General features: G+C 31.1%; 6 protein-coding genes across 8 annotated transcripts; 3 read left to right on the top strand and 3 right to left on the bottom strand.

The window, feature by feature from the left end:
* The first annotated feature begins 748 nt into the window (after positions 1 to 748).
* LOC124496923 (protein P80) lies at positions 749 to 2,591 on the top strand. 2 transcript variants are annotated; one of them, XM_075732569.1, is made up of 4 exons: positions 749 to 1,315; positions 1,822 to 1,972; positions 2,067 to 2,172; positions 2,228 to 2,591. In XM_075732569.1, the coding sequence occupies exons 2-4, from the start codon at positions 1,849 to 1,851 to the stop codon at positions 2,445 to 2,447; spliced, it is 450 nt and encodes a 149-aa protein (XP_075588684.1). In that variant the 5' UTR covers positions 749 to 1,315; positions 1,822 to 1,848; the 3' UTR covers positions 2,448 to 2,591. The 2 variants fall into 2 exon arrangements, with proteins under 2 accessions (XP_075588684.1, XP_046916445.2); XM_047060489.2 differs by lacking the exon at positions 749 to 1,315 and having other exon boundaries at positions 1,563 to 1,972.
* Positions 2,490 to 9,664, bottom strand: LOC124496919 (ATP-binding cassette sub-family C member 9). Its single transcript, XM_075732568.1, has 12 exons — positions 9,286 to 9,664; positions 7,811 to 9,229; positions 7,359 to 7,757; positions 7,003 to 7,293; positions 6,779 to 6,941; positions 6,253 to 6,705; positions 5,649 to 6,193; positions 5,250 to 5,581; positions 4,141 to 5,179; positions 3,470 to 4,073; positions 3,287 to 3,408; positions 2,490 to 3,230 (listed from the first exon to the last, which is right to left on the bottom strand). The coding sequence occupies exons 2-12, from the start codon at positions 9,161 to 9,163 to the stop codon at positions 2,604 to 2,606; spliced, it is 5,928 nt and encodes a 1,975-aa protein (XP_075588683.1). The 5' UTR covers positions 9,164 to 9,229; positions 9,286 to 9,664; the 3' UTR covers positions 2,490 to 2,603.
* Positions 9,665 to 12,068: 2,404 nt separating this feature from the next.
* LOC124496924 (uncharacterized) lies at positions 12,069 to 12,546 on the top strand. The gene has a single exon (XM_047060490.2). It carries the CDS (start codon positions 12,069 to 12,071, stop codon positions 12,393 to 12,395), a length of 327 nt encoding a protein of 108 aa, XP_046916446.2. The 3' UTR covers positions 12,396 to 12,546.
* TppII (Tripeptidyl-peptidase II) lies at positions 12,504 to 17,396 on the bottom strand. The gene is made up of 6 exons (XM_047060487.2): positions 16,820 to 17,396; positions 15,077 to 16,749; positions 14,438 to 15,008; positions 14,230 to 14,367; positions 13,206 to 14,125; positions 12,504 to 13,134 (listed from the first exon to the last, which is right to left on the bottom strand). Exons 1-6 carry the CDS (start codon positions 17,114 to 17,116, stop codon positions 12,663 to 12,665), a joined length of 4,071 nt encoding a protein of 1,356 aa, XP_046916443.2. The 5' UTR covers positions 17,117 to 17,396; the 3' UTR covers positions 12,504 to 12,662.
* A 267-nt stretch (positions 17,397 to 17,663) lies between these two features.
* On the bottom strand, positions 17,664 to 19,046 carry LOC124496922 (erlin-2-B). Of its 2 annotated transcripts, none has more exons than XM_075732571.1 (2): positions 18,922 to 19,046; positions 17,664 to 18,854 (listed from the first exon to the last, which is right to left on the bottom strand). In XM_075732571.1, the coding sequence occupies exon 2, from the start codon at positions 18,791 to 18,793 to the stop codon at positions 17,759 to 17,761; it is 1,035 nt and encodes a 344-aa protein (XP_075588686.1). In that variant the 5' UTR covers positions 18,794 to 18,854; positions 18,922 to 19,046; the 3' UTR covers positions 17,664 to 17,758. The 2 variants fall into 2 exon arrangements, with proteins under 2 accessions (XP_075588686.1, XP_075588687.1); XM_075732572.1 differs by having other exon boundaries at positions 18,918 to 19,025.
* A 1,417-nt stretch (positions 19,047 to 20,463) lies between these two features.
* On the top strand, positions 20,464 to 26,863 carry LOC124497169 (very long chain fatty acid elongase 6). The gene is made up of 2 exons (XM_047060790.2): positions 20,464 to 21,522; positions 25,956 to 26,863. The coding sequence occupies exons 1-2, from the start codon at positions 21,118 to 21,120 to the stop codon at positions 26,544 to 26,546; spliced, it is 996 nt and encodes a 331-aa protein (XP_046916746.2). The 5' UTR covers positions 20,464 to 21,117; the 3' UTR covers positions 26,547 to 26,863.
* The last annotated feature ends 248 nt before the right edge of the window (positions 26,864 to 27,111 follow it).

The raw sequence follows: 27,111 nt of genomic DNA on the forward strand, positions 1-27,111 counted from the left end.
TCAAAACAAAAAAGAGCCATCATCATCGTCATCATTAAATGCGGTGAATTTTGAATGAATATATGAATGTCAATCACACTGGCATGTGTGTGTGTGTGTGTGTTTGTTTTTTTAAAAAGAGAATGAAAAAAAAATCTCTTTTTTCAAAAATTTTTATGCATATCGGATGAATGAAACAAACACAAAAAATAGGCCACCAAGTGTGTTCATTCTAGCTATGAGAAGATGATGATTATATAATTAACGATCATGAAAAACAAAAAAAAAGAGAGAAAAAAATTTGTTGTTGATTGAATATCAATCGATCAGATTAAAAAAAAAGAGATAATGAATTAATGAAATGTTGGCAGCGATTGAATTTTTTTCCCACTGTAAAACAATGCCAAAAACGACGCCCTGAATTACAAATTCCACATTAAAAAATTCCTTTCAAACCCCCAAAAATTTTTTTTCAAGTTTTTTTTGATTGGTTTTGGTTTTCACTAAATCCCTACGTACACATGTGCGTTATATCCACATTTTACGTGTCGTTGTCAATGAAAATAGGTGATTTTAATTTTGGACAATAGAAAAAATGCTAGGAAACCGGACAAAAAAAAATATGGGGAAAAAAACAAAACAAAAACAAAAACACCGCATCATTACATCAATCATGACATCAATTGGCAATCATCATCAGTTTTGGCTGATAATAAATAAATATATAATATGAACGTATTATTCGTACAAGGGAGAAAAAAAAATTTCTTTTCTTTTCCATTCCAATTTTAGCATCATCAATACATCATCCTTGTTTGTTCAAAATCTAAATTCATTATCAATATAGCTCATCATTATCATCTTTATGCCGTTTTTTTTCTTGAAATTGAATCCAAAAGAAAATTGCTAAAATCGAGAAAAAAGAACAAAAAAAAATTGACATGTGATAATGATGATAAGATTATAAACAACAAATTTTCTGATGATGTTTTGATGATGATGATGATGAGTGATTTATTTTTTATTTTCGATTTTTTTCCGTATAATTTCATCATCATAATCACACTCATACACACACACACACACACAGTAAATAAGACTTTTATATATCGATTTTATAATAAAAAGTGATGGTGATGATGATTTTTATTAATTCTTAACCACATCGGTATTCTCAATTTTGTGTTTTTTTTTCACAAATAATTATACAACACACACACACACACACATTACAAAAAAACTCAAATTAAATTGCCATCACCGTGTCGTTAATTATCTTCATCATCTGATTGATAGCGACGACAACGACGACGACGACGAAAAACAAAAAACAAAAGTCAGTGAAAAACAAAGCAAAAACAAAAATTATTGTTTTCCATCAATTCCAACGAAAATTTTTGTTTTTTTTTGTGTGTGTGTGTGTAATATGTACACTAATTAATTACGCCCAATTTGTTGAAATTTATTTCTTGTTTACGACGATTATGGTGTTGTTGATGATGATGATGATGATGATGATTGTTAATTAGCGGTGCAATATTCTTTTTTTTCTGGATCAATTTAAAAAAAAATTGACAATCTAGTCGTCTATAAATATAAAAATAAATCAAGTGGATTTCTTTTAATCCATCATTCCATTCGTTTTTTTTTCTCTTATTTTAAGATTAATTATCAGTTGGATTTGATTTCTATTTTTGTCGATAAGTGATTTTCTTTGTGTATGTGTATGATCATCATACTGCCATCATCAATCGAATCAGTGTTTTCAATTTATAAAAAAAAAGATTTTCCTTCCAATCAATCATCGATTAAATTTATCATTAAAATTGATTCTTGTCATAGTTTGAATAATTGAATTTCAACAATTTGATGGTAACAATGGAAATGGACATGAAAAATGGATCACACCACCATGGTATGATGATGTATTTTCATACAGAAATTGGTGGTGATTATATCCTGTTTAAATCATGGAAACCACAAGACGGTAAAGGTATGCATAGATTCAACAATCCAAAAAATTTTTTTTTTCCAAATTTAAAAAAAAAATTTCACTTTTTTTCAACCAAAACAACAAAACACCAAAGAAATGGCATGGGCATGTTTGGCCACCGTATTATTTACGATTTTCTATGAATCATTTAAAGTTTTACGTGCAAAAATTCAACAACAAATTTCAAATTTTGATTCCGGGTATGTGTGTAAATTGAATTGAATTGAATAAATTCCTCCCATTTTTTTCATTTAGAAACAAATACACAAACATGTATCATATATTACAATCCATATTGCATGGCGTACAATATCTATTGTCGTATTGTTTAATGTTGATTGCAATGACATATCAACTATATCTGATTTTTGCCATTGTTATTGGTGCAATAATTGGTAATTTTGTCTTTGCTCCATTATCAACATTTGAAACAAATTCTGGTAGTGCTGATTTTGGTGATCCATGTTGTGGTTGATGATCATGATGATATTGATAAACCATCTCGACAAATCAATATAACATATATTCATTCATTTTTATTTCGTTTGTTTTCAGTTGTTTATTGTATATTTGACATTTTAAAAAGTTAAATTTTTTAAATAAAATTTTTTTTGATTGATCCAGCCAGTCATTATTTGTATTCACGATTTTTATGATACAAAGTATAAAACATTGATTTTGAATCGTTCAATAATCGATTTGGTGAATCAAATTCAATGATTCGTCCATCATTAACCACGGCTATTCGATCGAAATGGACAATTTGTTGAACATGATGTGCAATCGCCAAGATTGTTCGTGAACTATTGAATATTTGATCGAAAACTAATCGTTCACTTTTCATATCCAACATTGATGTTGATTCATCCATCAAGAGAATTGGTGTATCCACCAAGAATGCACGTGCACAACAAAGTAATTGCCGTTCACCGGATGAAAATCGTTGTTTTACTGTTTGTTCATCATTAAATTCTTCATCTAATGATGTAATTGTTTTATCCAAGCGAAAATCATGAAGAATTTTCCACAATTCTTCATCAGAATGTTCACGATCTGGGTCTAGATTATCACGAATCGAACCAGTAAATATAACTAAATCTTGTGGTATAATTGCTAATCGTTTTCGTAATCGGTATGGGCAAAGATGTGTTATATCAATATTATCGACAAAAATTTGTCCACTACATATTTCATTGATACGAAACATGGCACCAATCAGTGAGGATTTCCCACTTCCAGTACGGCCACATATTCCAATCTACATAAAATGACAAAAATCAATTCATGAAGAAAAAAAATTTCCCAAAAACAGACCTTTTCACCAGATCGAATATGCAAACAGGCATCATGAATGATTGGTTTAAGATTTGCGCCATAACGTATGGTTACATTTCGAAATTCAATTTCACCATTTTTGGGCCAATTTTTCGACATTGCTAAATAAATTTTTGATGAAAATCAATCAATCAATCAGACAGACAATTAATCAATTCATACCTTCAAATTCTTGTCGAGAATTTGTACAACTTTTTTCTCTTTCCAATCCTATATATGAATGTATACGCTCAACGGAATGCATATTCATTTCAACCTGGGCCAAGTTTCGTACTAGCCAATTCAAATAAACAGGTACCAATAAGGTATATGTCATTGCCAGACCAACATATGCTGATTGAACATTCCAATAAAATGCAGCCGTAATTGATATCATCATCGCAATGAACAGGATGATGCCACCAAAATAATCCAACAAGATTCCCAGAAAACAATTTGCTGAATTAACCATCAAAAAACAAAGATTATTCATATCAAGATATTGATGAAATCGATCAGAAAACATTCGCTGTTCACGAAATGCACGAATCGTTGTCAGGCCATCAATAGTTTGATTAAAATGTGATATAATTGGTGATTTTGATGATGATTCCAAACGTTGTAATTGTCTTGATGTACAACGAAAGATTTTCTGCAGATAATAATACAACACAAGTATCGGTAAGATTGCAATGGAAAAACATGGACAAATTATCACATCGACAATGATGGCCGATGCACATAGAAAGAAAAATCTCAACAATACAGGTATGGCAATTGGAAGTTTCTGCTCATTAAAAAAAAATTCAAAAAACAAAATCAATAAACGATTATTACTGATATCAAAGACGTACCTTATCGATAACATTTAAATCCGTTGTAAAACGATTAATAATCCGTCCAATGGGTGTACGGTCAAAAAAACGTAATGGACAACGTACCATTGTATCAAGAAGATTATCATGTAATTGTCTCACTGCTTTTATTGTTATCAATTGGGCATAAAGATTTGTAGCCAACGATATAATCACCGATACGATTGACAATATTACATATGATTTAATATAATGGCCAACACCATTGTTGTTGGATTGATGATGATGATCATGATGATGTTCATCATTATTAGCCCAATTTGCAAGCCAAAAATCTGCTATAACACGTAATGTTTGATTCATAATAACCAATATAAATACAATGGTAACACATGAATAAGAATGTACTTTAAGATATGCGAGGAAAATATCATTGGAAATTTGATTTTTTCTTGGATCATCATTTAATCGATTGCAAACCATATTTGTACAATTATCATCACATAATTGATTTGTTTTAAAACTAGTAATTTCTTGCCGTAATTCTTCAGTTATACAGCTTGTTTCATCTTCAACAAATACATCATCATCATCATCATCATCGTGTTCAATGTCCGAATTATTGTGGTAATAATCGCAACCATTTTGCAAAACAACAGTAGTATGATCATCAATAATTGTAGTAGAATCAGCACTTAGATATCGATGAGAATCACAATATAATGGTTGTTGTAATGATGATTCTTCAATTCCAGGTGTGGTGGCGGTGGTGATAGTGGAATAATTCGATATACTTGATACAAGTCTTTGCAATGGAATTGGATGATTAGATCTTTGTGGATGATCATCGTTATAAATCGTGTTTTCATTATTAAATGATAAATAAATTGATGTTGAATGATAGGATTCATCTGATGCTAAACGATTTAATTGATTTTTTCTTAAATTAATTACAGGTGGTGCTGCTGTGGTTGTTGTTAAATTTTCATCTATTATACCATCAACATCACTTGAAATATCTAATTCCATTTCCAAATCATGTAATGGTAATGTTGGTGCTATACCACAGCTTGCTTGTCTAAACAAAACGAAAAAAAACAACGTCTAAAACATTAGAAAATTGAACAAAAACAAAATTCAAAACTAACCTTAATAATGGTTTATGTGGACGACTTTTACATTTTATACGTTCACGATTACGAAATTCACCTTTTTTGGAAAAATAACGTGTTAATTTCTGACGTTCTTTCGTCGTACGACATGTATCCGGTTTTTGTTGCAGACGTTCAAGTGTTTCTTTTTCTTTCACAACATTACGATGATAGAAAAATGGTTTATTTTCTTTTTCCACCTGTTCCAATCTACCTTGATTTCGTACGGTACCAGATTCCATTACGACAACATAATCGGTACGTGAAAGAAATTCTTGTCGATGTGTAGCCAAGATTACTGTACGTTTTTGATGTTTTATCGCTAATTTCTAGTGTATGAAAATAGAATAAAATTTCGTTGAAAATTTTACAATCAAAACAAAAAAAAATACTCACAATTATAGCATTTTCAAAAACTGAATAACCAACAATTGGATCTAATGCCGATAAAGCATCATCAAGAATCAATGTAGGTGCCGATGAATAAATGGCACGTGCCAATGCAATACGTTGTCGTTGACCGCCGGACAATGTTATGCCACGTTCACCAATAATGGTTTGATCACGTTGTGGTAATAGATCAATATCGGCTTTTAAACAACAAGCACGAACAACTTCATCATAACGTTTTGGATCAAATTCACGTCCAAATGTAATGTTATCTTGTAATGATACATTTAAAATCCATGCCATTGATGGTACATAACCAAAATTGATACGATTCTCTTCGAGCCAATGTATTTCGCCATCAACCATATAGGTTTCACCAATCAGACTAGCTAATAAAGTGGATTTTCCACTACCAATTGATCCAACCAAAATGGTTAAACGACCACGTGGAAAACGAACATTTACATCGGATAATGTACATTCAATGTTATCACGATTTATGGAATTGGCTTGAATGACGGCTTCATCATCATGCCAAGTGAATTTTCCATCTGAAAGCAAAAAAAAGAATAAAATTCTCATCTCAACAAGCTCATCACTTGTCACATACTTTTAATATAGCAACAAAAATGATCAAAATAATGTTGTTGATGCTGATGCATTGATAATGGACGACTTGCTACGGCAACGGATAAACAACGATCCAATGTACGATGATGATTTAGTGAAGATTTCTCATTACTGATTGATTCAGATTCTAAAATTGGCGCTGAATTAGGTTGATCTAAATCAACACGACGAATTGGTTCCTTTTTCCATTGAATCCTTTTATCGGATTGAATTTCACGACTAGTAAAATATGCGGATAAACGTCGATTACTAACAATTGCACTAATTAACATTGGTATAACCAGTGGTACAATATATAATGGTACGGTTATTTGATTGAATAATGCAATCGATGTAAATACAGTGGATGCTTTCAATGGTTTATCTTCTAAATATGGGTATAATGTAAATGTTACCATTGTCACCAATATTGCTGATGCTTGTGTGATGAATGCTACAAGAGAAAATGGTATCGGGAAGAAAAAATTAATTTCAAATTTGACTAAAAAAGATTAACGCATAGTTACTATTAATGGCAACGAAAATAGCATCACGTTTCAGGTAATGCAATTCGATACGGCGAAATTTTTTAACATATTCAGCGAAAGATAATTCCCAGCCCATTAATTTTAACAGCTTAATACCCATGAATAATTCGTTGGTTTTACTAACACGTTTATCCGATATGTCCTGTTGCAGAATTGAAAAAAAAGTGAATTCATTACAATGTTCAAATAATTGTAAAACAAACCAATTGTAATTTTTGTATTTTTGAAATTTGCCTTGAACAATAATACTGAAATGGTGAAAAGACGAAAAATATTGTTGAACCACAAATAGCACTAATGCCCATTTGTCGATATAACAGGATGAGTAATATAATGATTTTTATCGGCACAGCCCAAAGATAATGCATCATTGTGAAAAATTGAAAAATATTCGACATATCTAATGTAATATGATTGGATATTGTGCCGGAAACATCGACACCACCATTATTATTATTTACTGGCATATGTAATGCTTTCTGATAGATACAGCACTGAAAATTAAAAAAAAAGAATGTTAATGAATCAAAAACTTACAATCAATCAAAAAATCACTTACACTAAGTGCACTTTTCAATCGGATCGCTTCACTAATAACCAAATGATTAAAATTATTCGATAATGTTGATTGAAGAAATGTTGCAAGCAATACAATCACCGTGAGTACATAGGCATTGGTCATGAATGTTCGTGCACGTAGAAATTCTAAAATTGGAAGATTGCCATTATCTTCATCGCCATTTTGAATGAAAATGGCACGCCATTCCTTTATCGATGCTGTTGCTGTGTAATTTGCTTGTTGAACACGCGTTATATCATCCAAAATATAGCCAATTGATATTGGACCAATTAAACTTGAAAGATCGGCAAGAATTTTAATAATTGCACCAAATATTAATGATTTTTTATATGTTTGCCAACAAACACGTAGTAATAATGATGATCGATGTTTTTCTTTCTACATAGAAAAAAAAATCGATAATTTCGTCTATTAATCTATTGAATACTTACATCAATTTTATGAAAATTTCGCAAAAAACGTTCCGTTTGTGTTGTGCAACGTTCCTCATAGGTTAACGTGCCAAGATCGGCGATACAAAGATTTTTTCGATAACCAATTTTAAGAATCGGTATGAACCATGAAAATGTTAATTTCGATAAAAATGTTGTATGATTACGACGATAACGAATAAACGAATCGTTTGTTGTCGTTGTTGACTTGTTCGATCGCGTTGGTAGTTTATTCATTTTCATTGAAAACAAATCACGTTTATAACAAATTCGAATGGCAAAAATGACCAATTCAAGTAAATGTTTAGAAGTAAAATAAAACTGCAAAATGATGATTGTGATGAGAAAATATGGACGTATTAATTCGAACAATTGAACGTCATCTTGATCACTGGCTATGAATAATATTAAAATGACAATTTTGGAGATATTTATAAAAAGGTTTAGAAAAAAATAACCAAATGCAATCGCGTGTAAAATGATGAAATCCAATTCATGATTTAGCTGGACAACAACCTGTTTCAATTGTCGATGATGATGTTTCGAATCAATCCATTGTAATATTTGCAATAAACGATCAATGACTGAATTGAATAGAAAATATTTTCCATAGATTAAACCATAAAATAATAGATGTATAATGATGGTGAGAATGATATTGATTAATTGTAAATTGTCGATAAAAATCATCGATTTTTCTTCATCATCATCATCGATCCGAACAATAGCGATATCCAATATAAGTAATTCAATAAGTTGGCCAAGATAGATGATTATCAATAATAGATATGATAATTGTGTCACGATTTCTTCCCAGAATAATATTCTTGGACAATCTTTTTTTGTCATCTTGGTGGTTTTTGTATCATCATTCTCATTTTTTATCATTCCAATAAATGGGTCTTGATCAGGTTGAAATAGTTGCTGCTGCTGCTGCGGATAATCAAATTCATTCGAATTCAATGGTTGATTCAATGTCGTAGTGGTGGGTGTTGATGGTCCATCAATCTGTATTTGAATTTCAGAATCGGAATTTATTGTTTCATAATAATCAGAATTATTATAATAATGAATGTGCAAATCATTTGTCGTGTTCGAATTGTTTGAATTATTCGTCATTTTTATTTGAAAATTTTTCGTAAATTTTAATCCTGATAATTTTCGATAACCATTCGATAATAACCAATAAAGTGCCGGTATAATTACGATGATAATGTTGATTATAAATGATAATAAATCTAATCGATAATTCCATTGATGATTATTGGATGGATCATTGATTTTGATAATTGTCATCATCATCGATGATGATGATGACGATGATGATGAGAATGCGGATGTTGTCACATTCATGATGATGATCGTCAAAGATGATCAAGGATGAATCACATTTCAATCGATTAATTTGTTGCTGAAAAACTGAAAAAAAATCAATGTGAATCAAATGCTGATGATGATGATCATTATTGTTTCACCTGTTTCTTTTGCCGTTGTTTGATCACGTTGAACACGTGTGTGTGTGTGTTGTTGTTGTTGTTGATATTGTTGTCTTGTGTGCGTAGTAAACGAAATCAATCAATCAATCAATAAAACAATTAACAAAATTTGACATATAACATAAAAATTGCGGCCGGCATTCGATTGACTCTCAATTTTTTTTTCTTTGTTTGCACTTGTTTGATGTGATGACTCGTTTGATTCATTTTTTTTCTCTTCTTGTTTCTTGTTTCACTGTAATTACATGCACAAACACACAACAACAACAACAAAAGATAATTTCTTTTTTATTATCAAAATCTCAAAATCATGTCGATGATGATGATTATTATATTTGATTATGATGATAATGATGAATTGATATCAGCAACAGCAACAAGCCGAAGCAGAGATATTTTCGAAGTCAAATTACACCTACCCACTATTTTAACAGATTCGGGAAATGAATAATTTTTTTTTGACAAAGTTTCTTATTCTTTTGTTATCGATTGGTAAATGATCGATTGATTAGTTTTGTTTCGATTCACGATGAATATTGATTGCATTCACATTTTGAAACAATATTTGGGAAATTTTCAATATTTTTTCAATCACATCTGGCAATCTTTGTTTGTAATGAAAATTTTCTGGTAATTTCAATTTTTTTCGGTTGTTGAAATGCCTGTGCCTGCCTGGCACATGGGTGAATTATTCTGAAGATGAAAAAAAAAGATTTTTCATTTATTGATTAAACACATTCTCCAGATTCTGATTTTTTTTCAGAATATCGAAAGTGGTGGTGGTGGTTGATAGTAAAACACGATCATCATTTCATCATTTCGTTAGTTATGATTGAAATCAATTTTCATTTTCAATCAATTGCTCTGTTCTCTCCTCCTCTTCATTTTATTTTCTACCATCGATCGGCTAAAAAAAGAAAATACTTTTTTTTCTCTTGTAATCCACACACACACACACACATACCATCTTCATCATCATCATTGCAGATATCCGGGAATATACCTCTCTCTTAGAAGTGGATTACAAGAGAAAAAACAACGACGACGACGACAACGGTGATGACGACAACAACGGATGGTAAAAATAGAAACATCAACATAATTGGATTAATTTAGGACAAAGAATCTATACAAAAAAAAATCGGGCAATGTACGAACGTACACAAAAACAAACAACGACGAATGGAATTTCTTTCAAAATAATTCCAATCATCATCCGATACTGTTTGGCCATCATCAACACAACTATTTTGATCAATGATGATAATCCACACTATATACACCCAGCCAGGAGGGGGGTGATTATAATGTATTTTGGTGTCATATGTTTATAAAAAATCAATCAATAAATCAAAATTGATTGCAAAATTTAAAACTATTCCAACACAATAAATTAAATTAAACTTTATTTATTTTGGCTGATTTTGTTTATTTGTTGTCGAAGATGGTGATTGTATCTTGTTTTCATTTTTATTTAAAATATTTTTATCCTGATTTATCTTTGTTGTTGCCATTGTTTTTGCTGCTGTTTTTTGTTGTTGATCAAATTGTTTCGTTTGCTGCTGCTGTTGTTGTTGTTGTTGTTGTTTCAACACCATTTGTGTGGCTTTAAATTGAAATTTTTCCGCTGGTATACGTTCTGGATTGAATAGAAATGATAGACTTAAATCTTTAACAACACTATTGGATCGACCACCATCAACCAGTGAACCGATCGATGTTGATGATGATGATTTTTGTGGTGATATCAGATTTGCTGGTGATGGTGATTTACCAATCGGCTGTGGTGATTGCGGTGATGGTGATGATACTGGCGTTGGTGGTAATGCAACAAGTGGGGGAACAAACGAAGATTTCATCGTAGAAGTAGTAGTAGTAGCAGCTGCTGTGGCACCTGTTGATCGTATTGATTTAATACCGGAAACAATTGTTGATGCCGTCGTAGAATCTTTTTGAAGAATTGTTGATTTTTTCATTCTCCTTTTATCAGAACTTTTCTTTTCAACAACAACAACACCACGTTGCAGTGTTGTTGGACGTCGTCGTTTATTTTTACCAGTGGCATTGGCAGCACCATATGATTTATTGCGTCGAAAACGTAAACAAATAATGATGACAACAATCGAAATGATCATTATCATTGATGATACTAAAATGGTTGAAATGAACATTATCCACCGATTTAATTGATTTTTCAATGATTGATTCGATCACACAATCATAATGGCCATATTGATTGTGAACATTTTAAATTGATAAATGAGAATTGTTTGAGAAAGAAAGAGAATGGAAAGTGGAAAAATTCTATAATCGAATCAAATTTTGCAAAAAAAAAAGAAAATTAACTTTTTGGAAAATTTTTCTTTTCAAATCTCAACAAAGGAAATGATTATGAGATCGATGAGTCATCATTAATGTATTGTCCAACTGTTGACGATATGATTATCGATTATCGATTATATTGGAAGATTGAAAAAAAAATCTAATCAAAAGAAAATAAAATACAACAAGAAAACAATCTCGAAAGAGAGACAGCGATGACTAAGTGATGATGAACATTATCAATTATTTTTTTTTTCGTTGTATACAAATATCGATCGTTGTGATGATAATCGATAGTCGATGACCAAGACAGCAACAACAACAACAACATAAATAAATTCAATTTAAAAACGTTCGAATTTCGAGTTTACATTCCACAGTTGGAAATTTCCAATTTTTGGATTCGACTAAAAAATTTTTTTTTTACCCAAGAAAATAAAATGTCCACTACATCAACAGTGAATATCGTTGAACGTGATCTTCAACAGCTAATCAAACAAGCTCGACGATTACCAACGGATGATCTTGAACCATGTAAAGATTGGACCAGACAAGAAATGGTACGTGCACAGAAATTGTATGAAAAAATTAATCGTTTGGTCATACAATCAACGCCGGTTATATCATCGGATCTGTTTAATGAAGCACGTGAATGTTGTAATCAGCTTGATTTATGGATCAAACGTTTAGAACAGAATCTTACATCAGCAAATCATTCTACATATCATACATTGGTCGATTTAGGCAAAGCAAATCAATCACGTTGATCATGATGACTATTTTACATAATGGACATTCAAAAAATTTCAAAATCCTGTCCACAGGTCATCATCATTGCTTATTTTTGATTCTAAATAAATTCAAAATTTGTAATCTTTTCTCATAAATTCAAATTAAATTTTATTTTTCATTTTATTATTTCATTATGTAAAAAACAAGGCGTTTAATAATTATAAAAAAAAGATCCACACACACACACACACACAGATACAAAATTAAAATGAACAAAATCATTATTCAAATGATGATTGAATTTAGAATTTTCGATAATCATTAGGAAATTTTACATGAATTTGCCGTTCCAAATGATTGGCTAGATGTTGCCAGCCAAGCTGTTTGAGTGCATGTATTATACGATGTTCATTGTCCATTTTATTTGAACAGAATGGATCTCCATCACTAGTGCTTTCACAGCCATTTTCATTTGGTACCAAAGTTGATGACGTGGTTGCGGATGATTCATCCTGTTTTTTGAGCATAATCTTTATGAAACGTGCATAATGACCATTGAGAAGTAAATGTTTTTCAGCAAATGGTAAAGTTTTCGAATCACTATAAATATTATCAACAAGTAATGATAATTTTCCATAAACATCTTCAATATTTTCATATAAATTTGCAATCTCAACGTCCGGACAATGAGCACGGCGATGTTTAATCAATCGACATAATTGTACACCTTTTATGACCAAAGTGTCCAAAACTATCGATTTATTATTTTCGATTCTAAAACATTGAAACAAAAAAATTTTTTTTTTTTGTAAATTCAAATTCTGCAAAATAAACCAAAAACTTACTCTTTGGCCTTTGATTGTGAAACAAGAATTCGTTTTGTATCCAATTTGAGAGTAGTATAAGTTTGAAGAAAATCTTGAATCATTGGCTCGAGAATTTTATTCGCCATTTCAATTTGTTCTTGCAGTTCTTTTTCTTTGTAATATTGCCAATCATCACCACCATCTTCTTTGGCTTTATCAATGGTTTCAGCATCACAACTGGCTGTTGAATGTGGATTTTTGATCGGTTCCTGATAACGAGCTTGTAATTTGGCCAATAAAAATCGTGAATCCACTGCAACGGCTGGGTCGGCTTCAAGAATTTCTAGATATTTTCCTTGTAAATTTTTATCCAATTTCGCAATGAGACCGATTCTTATTTCATTTAAATCTTTATCAGCTTTGGCTGTGGTAGCGAGGGGAGATGATTTTGAATCGTTTGTTGAGTCCGTTGAAGACGGTGATGCTACCGCAGTAGCTGCAGCTGTTGTTGTTGTTGTAGTTGATGATGAAGCTGAAGATTTATTTTTATTTGCCGCTACAGACGATGATGATCCATCACAATCAATCATTAATTCAATAGGAAAATTTGTCGAATGTTTTCCTTGTTGATCATTGTTGGAAAGTGTAATATTACTACAAAATATTCCCGGAAATTTCACTGGAATCTGTTTCGATCCAATTATACATGACCCATTTGAAATGTTCGATATAAATAACGGTACAGTTATATTTGGTGGCAATGAAATCGATGTTGCTTTTTTACTTTCATTACCAATAATGGCTTGATAATGTGATGAATATATTGGCAATGTTATTGCATCACGTAATTGATGAATGATTTGCAATGGTAATTCTTGCAAATGTTCCAATTGTTTGATAGACTCATGTCGTATCTGTAGCAATATTTTGTATTCACCTTTTTCCAATTTAACGTTATACTAATAAATTGATGATCATTTTAGTGGGAAAAAAATGAAAATACATGGATTACTTAAAATTTGAAACAAAAATCGTCAAAAATCAAAAAAAAAAAAAAACAAACCTTTGATGGATAAGCATCACCTGTTGCTAAATGCTGTTTATTCATATCGAATAACATCCATAATTGTGATTCATATGGAGATTCATACAAGCAATCCGATAACAATGGAAATGATATCCGAAATTCACTACTTTTCAACTGGTTTTTTTTTTTTTGGTTAAAAAGAATTAAATTAAATTTTATCATCAATATTCAAATCAATACTTACCAATTTAAGTGAATAAGTTAAAATTATTTCATAAATAATTTTTCCTTCAGGCCATACATCACGAAAACCAAGTGGTCGAATCTTGGAATCCATTGGTTTGATTGAATGATAAAATTTTTTAAATTTCAATGATGGATTTATCTTCACGACTTGTTGTCCATAATTTCGCACATCAATACGTGTGATACAATTACTGGCAACAATACCACAATGATTCGATGTGTTAACTAAATTGATACGATCAAATTCCAATTCAACAGTAGTCTCAGTATCCACTGAACATGACCACCATTTACCAAAACAAATTTCCATTGTCAGTGAACCGATGACATCAAAATTATAACGTATATCTGAAGCTGGTGGAATGGGAAAAAATTTTTGAAATTCATGATCACTAAAACGTTTTTGTGTCGGTAATTGTTGTGTGTGAATAACATATTTTCCAGTTTCTGTAGAATGATTATTACGTATCATAATACGAGCTGATGTTGTATTCTCCGGTACCGCTACATAAACTCGTTTAATATGACCGGCACGAAAAATTTCCGTAAATTTATATCGATCATTTTCACTAAATGGATAAGAATATTGAAAATTATTAATCGGAAAAAAATGAAATTTTTTTTTCGGTTTACTCACATGACCAATGGTTTGATGACAGTGACAAGAATTTTAAACGATGGTCCTTTTTCACAACATCGTACATCATAGGCTTCGATCCATGTTTGATTGAAAGTGCCATCGACCAATGAGCTTGGATCAATACGAACTTGAAATGATCGAGCCGTATAAGTAAGATTCAAATATTTGGGACATTTTACCCATGTTTCCGAACAGGTTAGATTGAAATTCATTTCAAAATTGATTTTATCATCTTGATTTTTATCTTTAAACAATTCCGGTGTAACTGTCACCGTATGCATGGATGGTTTTCGTGTTTGTTCCAATTCTCGAAGATAAATTCCCATTTCATTATTTGATTGACCACTGCCACTGCATGTAATTCGAAAATGCATATTACGTTCACCAAGTTGACGATCAAAAGTGGATAAATGTTCAAAAGCCTTTTCCACCTGAACCATTCCATTTCCATGTGATATTGGTTCGAAATTTGGTACTTTCAATGCAGTATTCTCCAAACTCATCTTTATGGAATACGGTGTGTATGGGATGGACCGTTGTTTCACGGCTGACAACAACAGTGCTACACAACCGCAAACATTAGGCGAAGCCATCGATGTTCCATTCATTAGAGCGCCACTTTTGAGTGCCCAATTTGCTACAGATGTAATGGCACCACCGGGGCCACATACCGAAACACCAAGAGCACCATTACAAGCTGGACCACGTGATGTCCATGAATACGCGGATCCTGGCAATTTTTCAAGCATCGAATATTCAGCCAACATCATATCCGGTGTAACATATGCACCAACACTGATTATTTTATCTGGTTGCATGGCATTCAATGCTCCTATCGTTGTAAGAGCTGGACCAGAATTTCCAGCCGCCACCACATAAATAAGTCCGTGTTTATTGATTAATTCATTTACCAGATTTGATAAACGACCATCAGCCCAATGGCCAGATTCACCATAACTCATATTGATCACGTCACAACCAGATTCAATAGCTTTTATAAATGCACGAATAATAGCCGATCCTGTTTCCATAGTTTCAATACGTCTATCACCAATAACAATGGATACAATCTGTGCACCAGGTGCAATGCCATTTCTATCTGGATCATTTGGAAAATTTGCTGCAGCAATCGATGCAACATGTGTACCATGATTTGAACATTGTCCAACAATTTCCAAAAGATTTCCATCATCATAAATATTAACGCCATAATTGAATTTATCACGATCTGAAATTGTTCCATATCTAAGACACTGACGATAATTACCTAAAATGGTACATTCATCTAGTCGACCTTCACCAGTTGTATCGATACAGGCTTTCCAATATTCACCATCATGAAACACAATGCAATCGAATGTTGGCCCAAGATCAGAAATTTTCGCTTGTGCATCTTTCAATAAATCAATCTGTGATTTTAATTCTTCACGTTCCAACATAACATTGATTCTTTCTTGTTGATTTTCGATATTTTCATCATCTGGATGTTTCAAACGAAATGTTTCGTAACGTTTTAAAGCATCAGCCAAAAATGGTTTATGTTTGGGCAGGAATTCTTTTTCCAGATAATCTTTTTTCACACGCGCTCGTAATGTTGATGGAAATAATTCATAAATATTTTTCACACCAATATGATATTTGCCTGTTGGATTTTTCCAATCATCTGGAATCTGCAGAACAAAAAAAAGTAGATGGTTAGGCTTTTCTATTTTTGGTCACTATACCAAAACCAAAACAAACCTTTAGTTTACGTTTCGTTAAACCAACGATATAACCATCAGCGTCTGGTTCAACTATCGTAGATGTATCAACATCACCAGCACCTGTGGCATCCATCATATCAACGATTTTCGGTTGACCATCACTGGTAACCGATAAACCACATGCACCAGGATCAACACCAGAATCAAATATAGCAATACGTACACCACGGCCATCGAATGATGGATATTTAGCTAAAAATGAAGATGCTTGTGTTTCACGTTTCGGCAGCAAAGCTTGAAATGGAAATTCATCAAAATCATGACAACTACTCATTTTCGTAGCGTTTTATTCGTTGCTTTTTTTGTTGTTGAATTAATCGTCGTATTTCGATAATCGATGTTTTTATACCAAAAAAAAAATCGTTCGATTGTTTTTTATTGATGTGGATGTTTGTTGTCAATCAATCGATTATTGATCGGTGGTAATAAAAATGAAATCGTGAACAATTGGGCAACACCCGAACACGAAATTTAATAAAACTTTGATGGACTTTATAGAAATTACAAACCGTCGTCTGAATTTGATTTTTTTTTTTGCTGGCTCATTGCATATTAACTGTTTTTGCGCATGTCCATTTTGAATCAATTTTATCGGGTACTCAAATATTCCACCCCTGGTTTGGGAAGCACAGAAAATAACATAATAATAATTTTACTTTCAGTTTGTAAACTAACTTCGAACTGTGCCGCTATATTTCTCGAAAAACCGGGGAACACAGACGGGTATTGGTGAAAAAAGAAAAATCAAGTTGATTAACCTATCGTGTGTTAATAGGCGAATTTGTTTTTCATCGATGAAATTTTAATTTTTTCCGGTCAAATAAAAATTTAGCTTTTCTTTTATTTTTATTGCTGGGTGAGGAAAAAGAAAAAGAAAAAAATGACAATGGAAATTTGTAGATTTTTTTTTTTGCTTTTAGGCGATGGACGATTTTTTCGACGACGTTGTCATATTCATCATCATTGTGGCTGGATTATCCGTGGCTGTAATCGATGATGATGATTGATGAGTGGATTGAGCCGATTGTTCAGCAACAAACATTTGTGGAATATTTGAACCGAAATACATTTTTGCATTGGCAGCAATAGATTCATAACGTTTTAATTCTAAATATTCAGGCGTTAATAACAAAGCATTGGCTTCTGCAAGTTTTGCTTTCGTCAGAAATTCTGCTTCAGCATGCATTTTTTGACGATTAAATTGCATTTCATCTTCGATTATGGACATTTTTTTCATCGATTCTTTTTCATTCACTTTTTGTTCATTGATAATTTGTGCAACTTGACTGTTTTTTTCAGCTTCAATAATCGCTTTTTTACGTTCAGTTTCGGCATCTTTTTCAATAACTTTTTGTCGATGTATCGATATCATTAGTTTAGTTTTTTCTGCTTCCATTATTTCATAATTCTTCCGTATTGCTTCGGGTATTTTTGGCTTCGTAACACGTACCGCTTGTACGGTAAGACCAGGTGCGAATTCATTCAAATCTTTCTGAATGGCCGTTCGTAAATTTTCATCAATTTGATCAAAAAGATCAATATAAACTTCTTGTAATGAATGACTTGAACAAAATTGATTCAGTTCATGATGAATTTTATTAAATATCAATGCTTTATCATAATCGGCTGTATAATTCCGAACAATATCATAAACAGCGGATGGATGCAATATATTCACCACTTCGATACGGTCAAAATAAATCATAACACCACCAGAAGTACCGCATGGAACATTTTTCACTTCATCTGTTTGTAATGTCACCTGAATGGAACGATATGTCGTAATGAGTGGTATCATTAGATGAAAACCAGGACTAGATATCTGTGTTAATAAGGCACCACCACGATAATAGACACCTGAATGTCCTTCATCGATTTTATGTACAGAATGAAATAATGCCATCGATATGATCACTATTATCATTGCAAATATTGGTGCTAAATTTGCCATTGTGGATTTTATTTTTTATTTTTTTTTTGAAAATGGAATAAATCTATTCGAAATTATCTATCTGTAATAGGTGGGGGGGGGGGTAATTTAAGAATTTAGAATTTTCTTGGTAACAAAAAAAAACCTACCTCGGTTTTTTGTCATCAATCAATCGATTTGATGACAATAATATTTTTGTTTCAATTTTCGATTCGACAATTACGACAAAATCAATCAAATTACAGACAGAAAAATAAAACATATGACACATTTTATCATCATTATTTTATTATAATTTCCACCGGTAGATGTTGCTAGTTTTTTTTTCTTTCCAACGAGAGAAAAAAAAAACGTTTATCTACGTTTACGGATGCTGATGATGACAATTAAATGAATGAATTTTTTTTTTAAACTGGAAAATGGAAATTTAAAAAAAAAATTATTACATGAATAATTGATTATTCTATTCGATTCATCTGTTTTTTTTCCAATTCCGATTCTTGACGTCACTGATCATACATTCAATGTCAATTTTGAATGTACATCCTGGCGTATTTGTTAAAAAAAAAAAAAATTCAAGTAGCTAGTTTGTTTCTGTTTCTGTTTTTTTTTCTTTTCTTTTCTTTTTTTTTCTTTTCTGTTGTGGTCAATACATTTTTTTTTAATTTATGTCGTTTCCACCACCACCACCATAAAAAAATAAACGTAAAAAAATTGACGCAAATTGATTGATTTTTGGAAGAAAATGAAAAAAAAATTCCGTTTCACATACGTTCATCGTTTTTCTGAAATGAAATTTTTGTGGAATTTCATTTTTTTAAATTGAAATTTGCAAGAATTCCAACAACAAAAAAAATTCGTTTGGAGTTTGCTTTGAATTTTAGAAATTTTTCTTTTGAAAAAACAAAAACGCCAATAATTTCATAAGAAAATGATTGACAAGTGATTAATGAAAGACAATGACATTTGTGGTCTGTTGTATGTAAAAACAAAGAAAATTTTCACATTTAGCCAATGTGAACTATGAAACGATGGAAAATCCTCATTGTTTTAGGTTTTTTTTCTTCTTCTTCTTCATCTTCATCTTCATCTTGATCGTCGTTCTTTTTCTTGATTACATATCTTGTTAAGAAATTATTTCTTCATTGACAAATGATTAAGATAATGTAATATTTCGATTGATTCGATCAAACGAATTAATCAATCAATCGATCGATCGATAGTATCATCATTATCATGTACGTACGATAATATTCTATTTTGAAAAAAAACCACAAAAAAATGGTGAAAAAAAGCAAGAGTAACATACCCAATGGCAAAAAAAAACGAGAAAAAAATGAGAGAGAGAGGTAGGAGGATGAGGATTTTTTTTTTCGTTGTTGTTGTTGTTGTTGAAACCTTATTATTATCGTCATTATCATCCTCTTCCACCATAAGCACCACCTTTACCGCTTTTGCTTGAAGAAACAAACAAACAACAATCATCATCATCATCAACATGAATCCACCATGTTGTTGTTGTTGTTGTTGTTATGAACATTGAAAAAAAAGATAATCAAAATTAACTGTATTAAGCGCATACACACACACACACACATTTATGACTGAAAGGATGGGTCTGCGTTTTTCATGAATAAACGTGAATCCAGACCATATATATATAAATGATGATGATCAGAACATTTTTTTCCAACCATTTGTTTGATCGACAATTCTAATTTCACATCTTTTCGATTCATATTTGAATAATTTGAATTCAAATTGATAAGTGTTTTCTCTCTCTCTCTCTCTCTCTCTTTCAAGTGCTGTACTGTACGAAAAAAAAAGAAGGAGATTCGTACTGTAAATCATATTTTTATTTTTTTTTTGATTTTTGAACATCAAAGAAACTAGTCCTTCTTTGCCTAGCTTAAAGGCATTTAAGAGTTAAGCCCAAACAAAAAAAAACTGTAAAGAGAAAGTGTGTGTGTGTGTGTGTGTGTTCGAGTGAGAGAAATTTGGATTGATTTTTTTTTTCTTCAAATCTCATTTGCCATCGTTACTGTTGCTTTTTTGTTTTTTTGTATTTTTTTTTCTGTTGACCATAAAACGAACGCACCATCATCATCATCTACGACATCGACAACAGCAACGATAACAACGAAAATCCCAACAAATCATCATCAACAACAACAACAACAACAAAAAAATTCTCAAGTTTCTCACCCAATTAAATCCACCCACACACACACACACACATACACACACATACTTACATACTCACAATCATACGCCCAAAAATACGCCCACCAATTTCAATTGAATATTCTCCGGTTTATGCAACAAGTAACAGAAAAAAAAACAAAATGTTCAACTTTACCAATTATCGTGATATTCGTTATCATTATTTTCATGTTTACGTACCTGGTAAACATCATGAATTTGAATTGAATCTAACAAAATTTCCTGGAGTGGCAAATTCATTTTTTATTGAAGAATTTTTACGCGAAAATGCCGATTTCATTCATCGTAATCTTTCACATTGGTATTATTCATTTTATCTGTCCATTGTTTATATTGTGGCCATTTTATTGTTACGAAAATGGATGGAACATCGGCAACCATTTCAAATGAAACCCATATTAATCGTTTGGAATTTTGGTCTGGCAATATTCAGTATTATAGGCACGTTTCGTTGTCTACCGGAATTCATTCATGTATTACATCATCATGGTCTGGCACATTCTTATAGTAAATCGACGTATTATTTTGTGAGTACCCAAAAAAAAAAATTTTTTTTTTGTTTTTTTTTTCATTTTATCTCGAACAAAAAAAAAATCCAGAAAAAAATCACTATAGAATCATTAGTCATACTTGATTTGTAATTTGTTTTGGCGGTTGATTGGTAAACAGGTTAATTGTTTGTTTGTGTGTGTGTGGGATTAATAAACAACAACAACAACCAAAAATGATGATAATAATCATCAGTTTCGGTTCATTAGTCTGAAAGTTTATTTCTGGTTCAATTTTTTATACTGTACATATTTTTGTTGGTTTGTGTGTGTGTGTGTGTGTATGTATGTTTTTTTTAAATTTCCACTGAGATTTGATTTTAAAACAAAAATAAAAATTATCAACACACCATCATCGATTGATTGAACGAATTTTTTCATTTTGCACTAAATTTTGAATTCTCAGAACCAAAAAAAAAAAAAAAAATTTCAATTTTGTTCAACTTTTCAGACAAGATAAAAACGCAAAAAAACCGGAAATTTTCCAATATCCTCTATTTTTTTGCATACAACAGCAAACGAACGAATGATTATTAGAAACATTTTATTATCATTTGCCATTGTCCACCAGTACAACAAAATGAAAAACAAAGTCTTATCATTTTGTTTGTGTGTGTGTGTGTGTGTGTGTGTGTATGTCCCCAACGATGCTATTTTTAACAAAAAAAAATTTTTTTTTCTCGTGACAATTTACCGTCAGACACACACACACAGTAGCTAAAAATTGTTACAATAAAGAAAAAAAATGAAAAAAAAAATGTCAACTGCACATCCTAATAATGAGGACAAGACACAAACATCGAGACACACACAGAGGAGAATGACTATTTGTAGTAAATAAACATAATTTTATTATTTGATTTAGCGTTTTTGTTACATCACCATCACCATCATCATCATAATTTCAACATATTTCCATTGTCATTGGGTCATCGTCATTAAAGTGGAGAAACAAAACAAAAAAAAAAAAATTTCTACGTCATTTCCAATCGATATGGAAATTTTTTTGTTTTTCATTCAAAAAAAAAAATAAAAATAAAAAAAAATTCGATAATCAAATCGATGATGATGATGAAAATAAGAATGAGGATTTTTCTTCTTTTTTTTCAATGATGATTTTAAATTTCTTTTTTGTTGTTGTTGTTGTGGTTTGTTGTTGTGGTTTGTTGTTGTCGATTTCAAACGTTTTCATCATTCTGATTAACGGGTTATTTTTATGTTTTGTTGTTGTTGTTGTTGTTGTTGTTGTTGTTGTTGTTGTTGTTGTGATTGGTGGTGAGCCATCATTGTCGACAAAAAAAAAAAAATTTTTTTTTTTCTTCTCCATGTTTGACTATTGTCCAGTGAATGGTCAATTCTTTTTTTTTCTTTTCTGCTTTTTTTTCGGGTCGTTTATTTTCATAATAATCCCAAGATAATGATTGAGCATCATTATGACGACGAATAAAAAAAAATTTGTTTTTTTTTTGTTGCCTCCATCTTTTTGGATTTCATCATCAAAAGATGTGAAGATTCGCATGAACAACAAAAAAAAAATGAATAAGAAAATTTTTGGCCATGCCATAAATCTCACTATCTATCTGAATGTTTCTTCTTGCTCATCACCATTTTTTTTGATGATGATGATGATGATGACCGGAACATTGCCATGATAATAATCAGAGACATTTTGTGTGTTAAAAATAGATTCAACATAATTGCATGTGTGGTCATTAGCCATTGACTCGTTTTTTTCTGGCCAGTCATCTTGGAATTTAAAAGAAAAAAAATTGACCAATCACTAATTGATCAATCAGAAACACTACTAATTTATTAATTATTTTGCATTTTATTTTCTCTCAATGTGGTCAGTTATTTACCACACTCACACAATCAAAAAAAAAAAAAAACGGGGTTATATTTACCGCTTTTTCTATTATTATTTTTTTCGCTTCATTTATGGCCATTGTTTTTTTTCTGCAATGATTTTCGTGGTTAGATAATTGAATTTTTATTTCTGCTTTTCATCATCATCGCCATAAACGGGTATTATTACACTCGAATACAAATATGGATTTTTTTTCTCGTTGAAATTCCCGATTTGTTGAATGAATAAATGAATGATAATCTCATCCACCACCACCACCAGCAGCAACAACAACAACAACAACAAAAAAAACATTAACCACTTGTTGCGTTGTTTTTTGTTTTGTTTTTCCATTTGAACATCTCACAGCTTGATATTATTCTCATATTGTTCACGAGTTCATCGTCTTCTCTTGTTTGTTCATTTCCATGCTTCATCAAACATTCATTCATTCATTCATTCATTCGATATATAACTTGTTGACCGATTTTTTTCATTTCATTTCATTTCTTTCTCATGAATAACGGAATTATATTTTATATATATCGGGTCTTTCAATGATGATGATGATTATTAAATAACAATCATCAAGTCATACAAGTAAAAGATTTACACTCACGCACAGTCACACAAATCATCCATAAAATGGCTATGCTTGGGTTTACATATATTCGTTTTCTGTTTTGTTATCGTATTGTTTTTAAACATTTACTTGACCAAACGGAAATCAGTTTCAGGTCTTCAGATTTTATGATGCTGATGATGATCCAAATACCAAACAAATTGATGATTGAGTGGTGATGTTTGTCCTGTTTTTTTTTTGACACTTTCACACTTGACACATCAATCTTTACTTTATATATTCAAGTGTTTCCAAAATCGATTGTTAATCGGTTTTCAGTTTTATTGTATTCACACGCTCGTTATACAATTCGATTGTGTATGCATGCATGTGTGTGTGTGTGTGTTTTTTTTTCATTCAAAATGAAAGAACAAAAAAAAACATGATGTTTATTTGTTTGTTTGGTTGCAAAAAAAAAAAAGAGAAAATGATGAGAACAAACAATCAAAAACCGAATTGAAACAGCAGAAAGAAAAATCCCGTAATTCATTCAATCGGTAATTTCATTGTGTGTGTCGGTGTGTCGTCGGGAGGGGGCAAAAGAAAAAACAAAACAAATAATCCAATGTAAAAGAAAATAGGGAAAGAAATCAATCAATCATCAATCAAAATGAAATGGAAAAAAACAAGAATGTTGTCCACACACACACACACACAAATATCCGGTCGGTCACACACATTGTTATCATTTTTTTGTTTTTTGAATTTCAATGTCTCCAACTGAGTAGACGATCGATTGATTTTTTTATTTTTATTTTCGTATGGATGAAATATATAAATCATCAACAAGTGTGTATCACACACACACACACACACACGCAGTAGGACAATTTATTTTTTATTGTTGACAATCTCATTATCGATAGCCATTGTCCATTGTCATTGTTTATGTGTGTGTTTAGAATTCTTTATAGCTTAACCACATGATGATGATGATGATGATGATCACTTAATCTATATCGATCAATCAATCAATCTTGAAATGTTGCTGTTGTTTTTTGTTTTCATTCCAAATGACAAATAATCGATTGTAGACTGAATAGATGAATTTTCATTTTTGTCCAATTTGATGATCATGTGATCACTGTCAAAATCAAATCAATTGTTTTTCATTCATTCGTTATCGATTGATTTACTTTTATTCATTGTTGATTATCATCATTAGAATTAATCGATGAGAAAACAAAAATTCTACCCTACTACCACTAAACTACCACTACTGTTGTATTGCCACAAAGCAAAAACAAAAACAAAAACAAAACAAAAATAGAAACTGAACGATTACATAATCACCATCTGTCATCAGCAGCCGCACATGTTTGATAATGAAATTTTAATTTTTTTTTTCTTTTGCTTCTTGTTTTTTTTTTCATTCGTTTGATAACAAAAAAAAAACAAGCAAACGAAAAAAAAATCATAGCAATGACCTATGGTCATTTATATTTATAAATCAAATGGAATCATCATCATGATCATATTGGAGATAAATTGTGCAACTGGCCATTGAGCTAGTGTGTGAATGGATAAAAAATTTATTAAATTTTACGAGATGAAAAGCTGATTTTTGATTTTTGAAAATTAGAAATTGTCCATCTGTCATTGACAAATATTGTATAATAATCTCTCTCTGTTCGTTTTTTTTATTGATTTTTTCTCAGTATATCCCTGAACTCTCTCTCTCTCTCTCTCTCTCTCTCTCTCTCTCTCTCTCTAACTATCAATCTATCAGTTTTAAATAAAAGAAAAAAAATTTTTCAAATTCCAACAAATCACCTTGTACTTTGATTAATTTTATTGATTATTAAATAAAACAAAACAAAAAAAAATTCATTTTAACGAGAAAAAAAATTGCGAAATTTTTTCTTTTGACAGAAAATCGACACTTTTGATAATCAATTTTGTTTTATCTTTTTCATTTCATTTTTCTTTCCAATTTTTTTTTAGGATTATCGATTATCCGCTTGGTATTTAATGTTCACATTGTCCAAATCGATTGAATTATTTGATACAGCATTTGTGTTGATGCGTAAAAAACCTTTGATAGCATTACATTGGATCCATCATCTGTTGACATTGAATTATTCGTGGTTCGTGTTTTCGGATGCACCGGCCACAGCACGTTGGATGTGTAATATGAATTATTTTGTCCATTCATTAATGTATAGCTATTATGCATTGAAAGTGGCCGGTTTTCAGGTACCACGTCGTATATCATTAACAATCACTACATTGCAAATTGCACAAATGTTTGCCGGTTTATTTGTCAATTGTAAAGCATTGCAAAGAAAATTACTTGGCCTACCATGTGATGCATCATTATCGGTATTGATAACCGGTGTTACATTATATGGTTTGTTTGCCGTATTGTTCATAAATTTTTTCATCTGGACATACATTATAAAAGGATCGAGACAAAAAATTCAATCTGCTGTACGTCATTTTACCAATGGCAAAACGAAAACAACAACCACAGTGACAAAAACAACGACAACAACAAATGGATCAATACAATTTGTGGCGAAAAAAGTTCAATAAAATCAAACAACAAGTGGGCAAATGGAAATTGATTGAAAACCAAAAAACCGGAAAAAAAACATTTTAAAACACACACATGAATACACTTGACTAATTTTTGGAATCAAATAAAAATGTGATTCTGGATTCATTAATCTCAAATGCAGAAAAAAAACACACCAACTCAGACAGAATATTCTTTTCAACACACACACACACGGAATTTTTTTTTTAATCATTGAATAAAGACTAATATTTTGTATTTTGTATTTTTATTCAATTTTGTTCAATTTACTTTCAAATTAATAAATTGATAAAACACAAAAAAAATGAATCGAGATGATACCGGACATGATGATGATGATGATGGTGATGATGATGTGAAGATTAAAAAAAAAATAATTGGTGATTAAAAGAGCTAAAAATAGAAACACATTGCGTTTTCATTTCATTTGATTCGATTTTCAAAGTGCAAAACTTGTTTTTTTTCACTTAAATTCATTATCTAATAATTTATGATATTGAATTTTTTTTTCAAAAAAAGCAAAAAAAAAATTACGTCAATCTAAAATTCTTTTATAATCAC

The sequence above is a fragment of the Dermatophagoides farinae genome, chromosome 7, assembly GCF_024713945.1.
Source record: "Dermatophagoides farinae isolate YC_2012a chromosome 7, ASM2471394v1, whole genome shotgun sequence".
NCBI lineage: Eukaryota > Metazoa > Arthropoda > Arachnida > Sarcoptiformes > Pyroglyphidae > Dermatophagoides > Dermatophagoides farinae.

What these genes read in the sequence shown, in the direction of transcription:
- LOC124496923 (XM_075732569.1), top strand. Translation starts at nt 1,849, where the DNA reads ATGGTAACAATGGAAATGGACATGAAAAATGGATCACACCACCATGGT. An exon ending in GAAACCACAAGACGGTAAAG is followed by an intron (nt 1,973 to 2,066) that starts GTATGCATAGAT and finishes AAAACACCAAAG; the next exon opens with AAATGGCATGGGCATGTTTG. An exon ending in ATTTCAAATTTTGATTCCGG is followed by an intron (nt 2,173 to 2,227) that starts GTATGTGTGTAA and finishes TTTTTCATTTAG; the next exon opens with AAACAAATACACAAACATGT.
- LOC124496919 (XM_075732568.1), bottom strand. Translation starts at nt 9,163, where the DNA reads ATGAATGTGACAACATCCGCATTCTCATCATCATCGTCATCATCATCA. An exon ending in TATTTTCGTTGCCATTAATA is followed by an intron (nt 6,706 to 6,778) that starts GTAACTATGCGT and finishes TTTCTCTTGTAG; the next exon opens with CATTCATCACACAAGCATCA. An exon ending in TTTTTGTTGCTATATTAAAA is followed by an intron (nt 6,194 to 6,252) that starts GTATGTGACAAG and finishes TTTTGCTTTCAG; the next exon opens with ATGGAAAATTCACTTGGCAT.
- LOC124496924 (XM_047060490.2), top strand. Translation starts at nt 12,069, where the DNA reads ATGTCCACTACATCAACAGTGAATATCGTTGAACGTGATCTTCAACAG.
- TppII (XM_047060487.2), bottom strand. Translation starts at nt 17,116, where the DNA reads ATGAGTAGTTGTCATGATTTTGATGAATTTCCATTTCAAGCTTTGCTG. An exon ending in TAACGAAACGTAAACTAAAG is followed by an intron (nt 16,750 to 16,819) that starts GTTTGTTTTGGT and finishes TTTGTTCTGCAG; the next exon opens with ATTCCAGATGATTGGAAAAA. An exon ending in TCACAATCAAAGGCCAAAGA is followed by an intron (nt 13,135 to 13,205) that starts GTAAGTTTTTGG and finishes TCAATGTTTTAG; the next exon opens with AATCGAAAATAATAAATCGA.
- LOC124496922 (XM_075732571.1), bottom strand. Translation starts at nt 18,793, where the DNA reads ATGGCAAATTTAGCACCAATATTTGCAATGATAATAGTGATCATATCG.
- LOC124497169 (XM_047060790.2), top strand. Translation starts at nt 21,118, where the DNA reads ATGTTCAACTTTACCAATTATCGTGATATTCGTTATCATTATTTTCAT. An exon ending in GTAAATCGACGTATTATTTT is followed by an intron (nt 21,523 to 25,955) that starts GTGAGTACCCAA and finishes ATTTTTTTTTAG; the next exon opens with GATTATCGATTATCCGCTTG.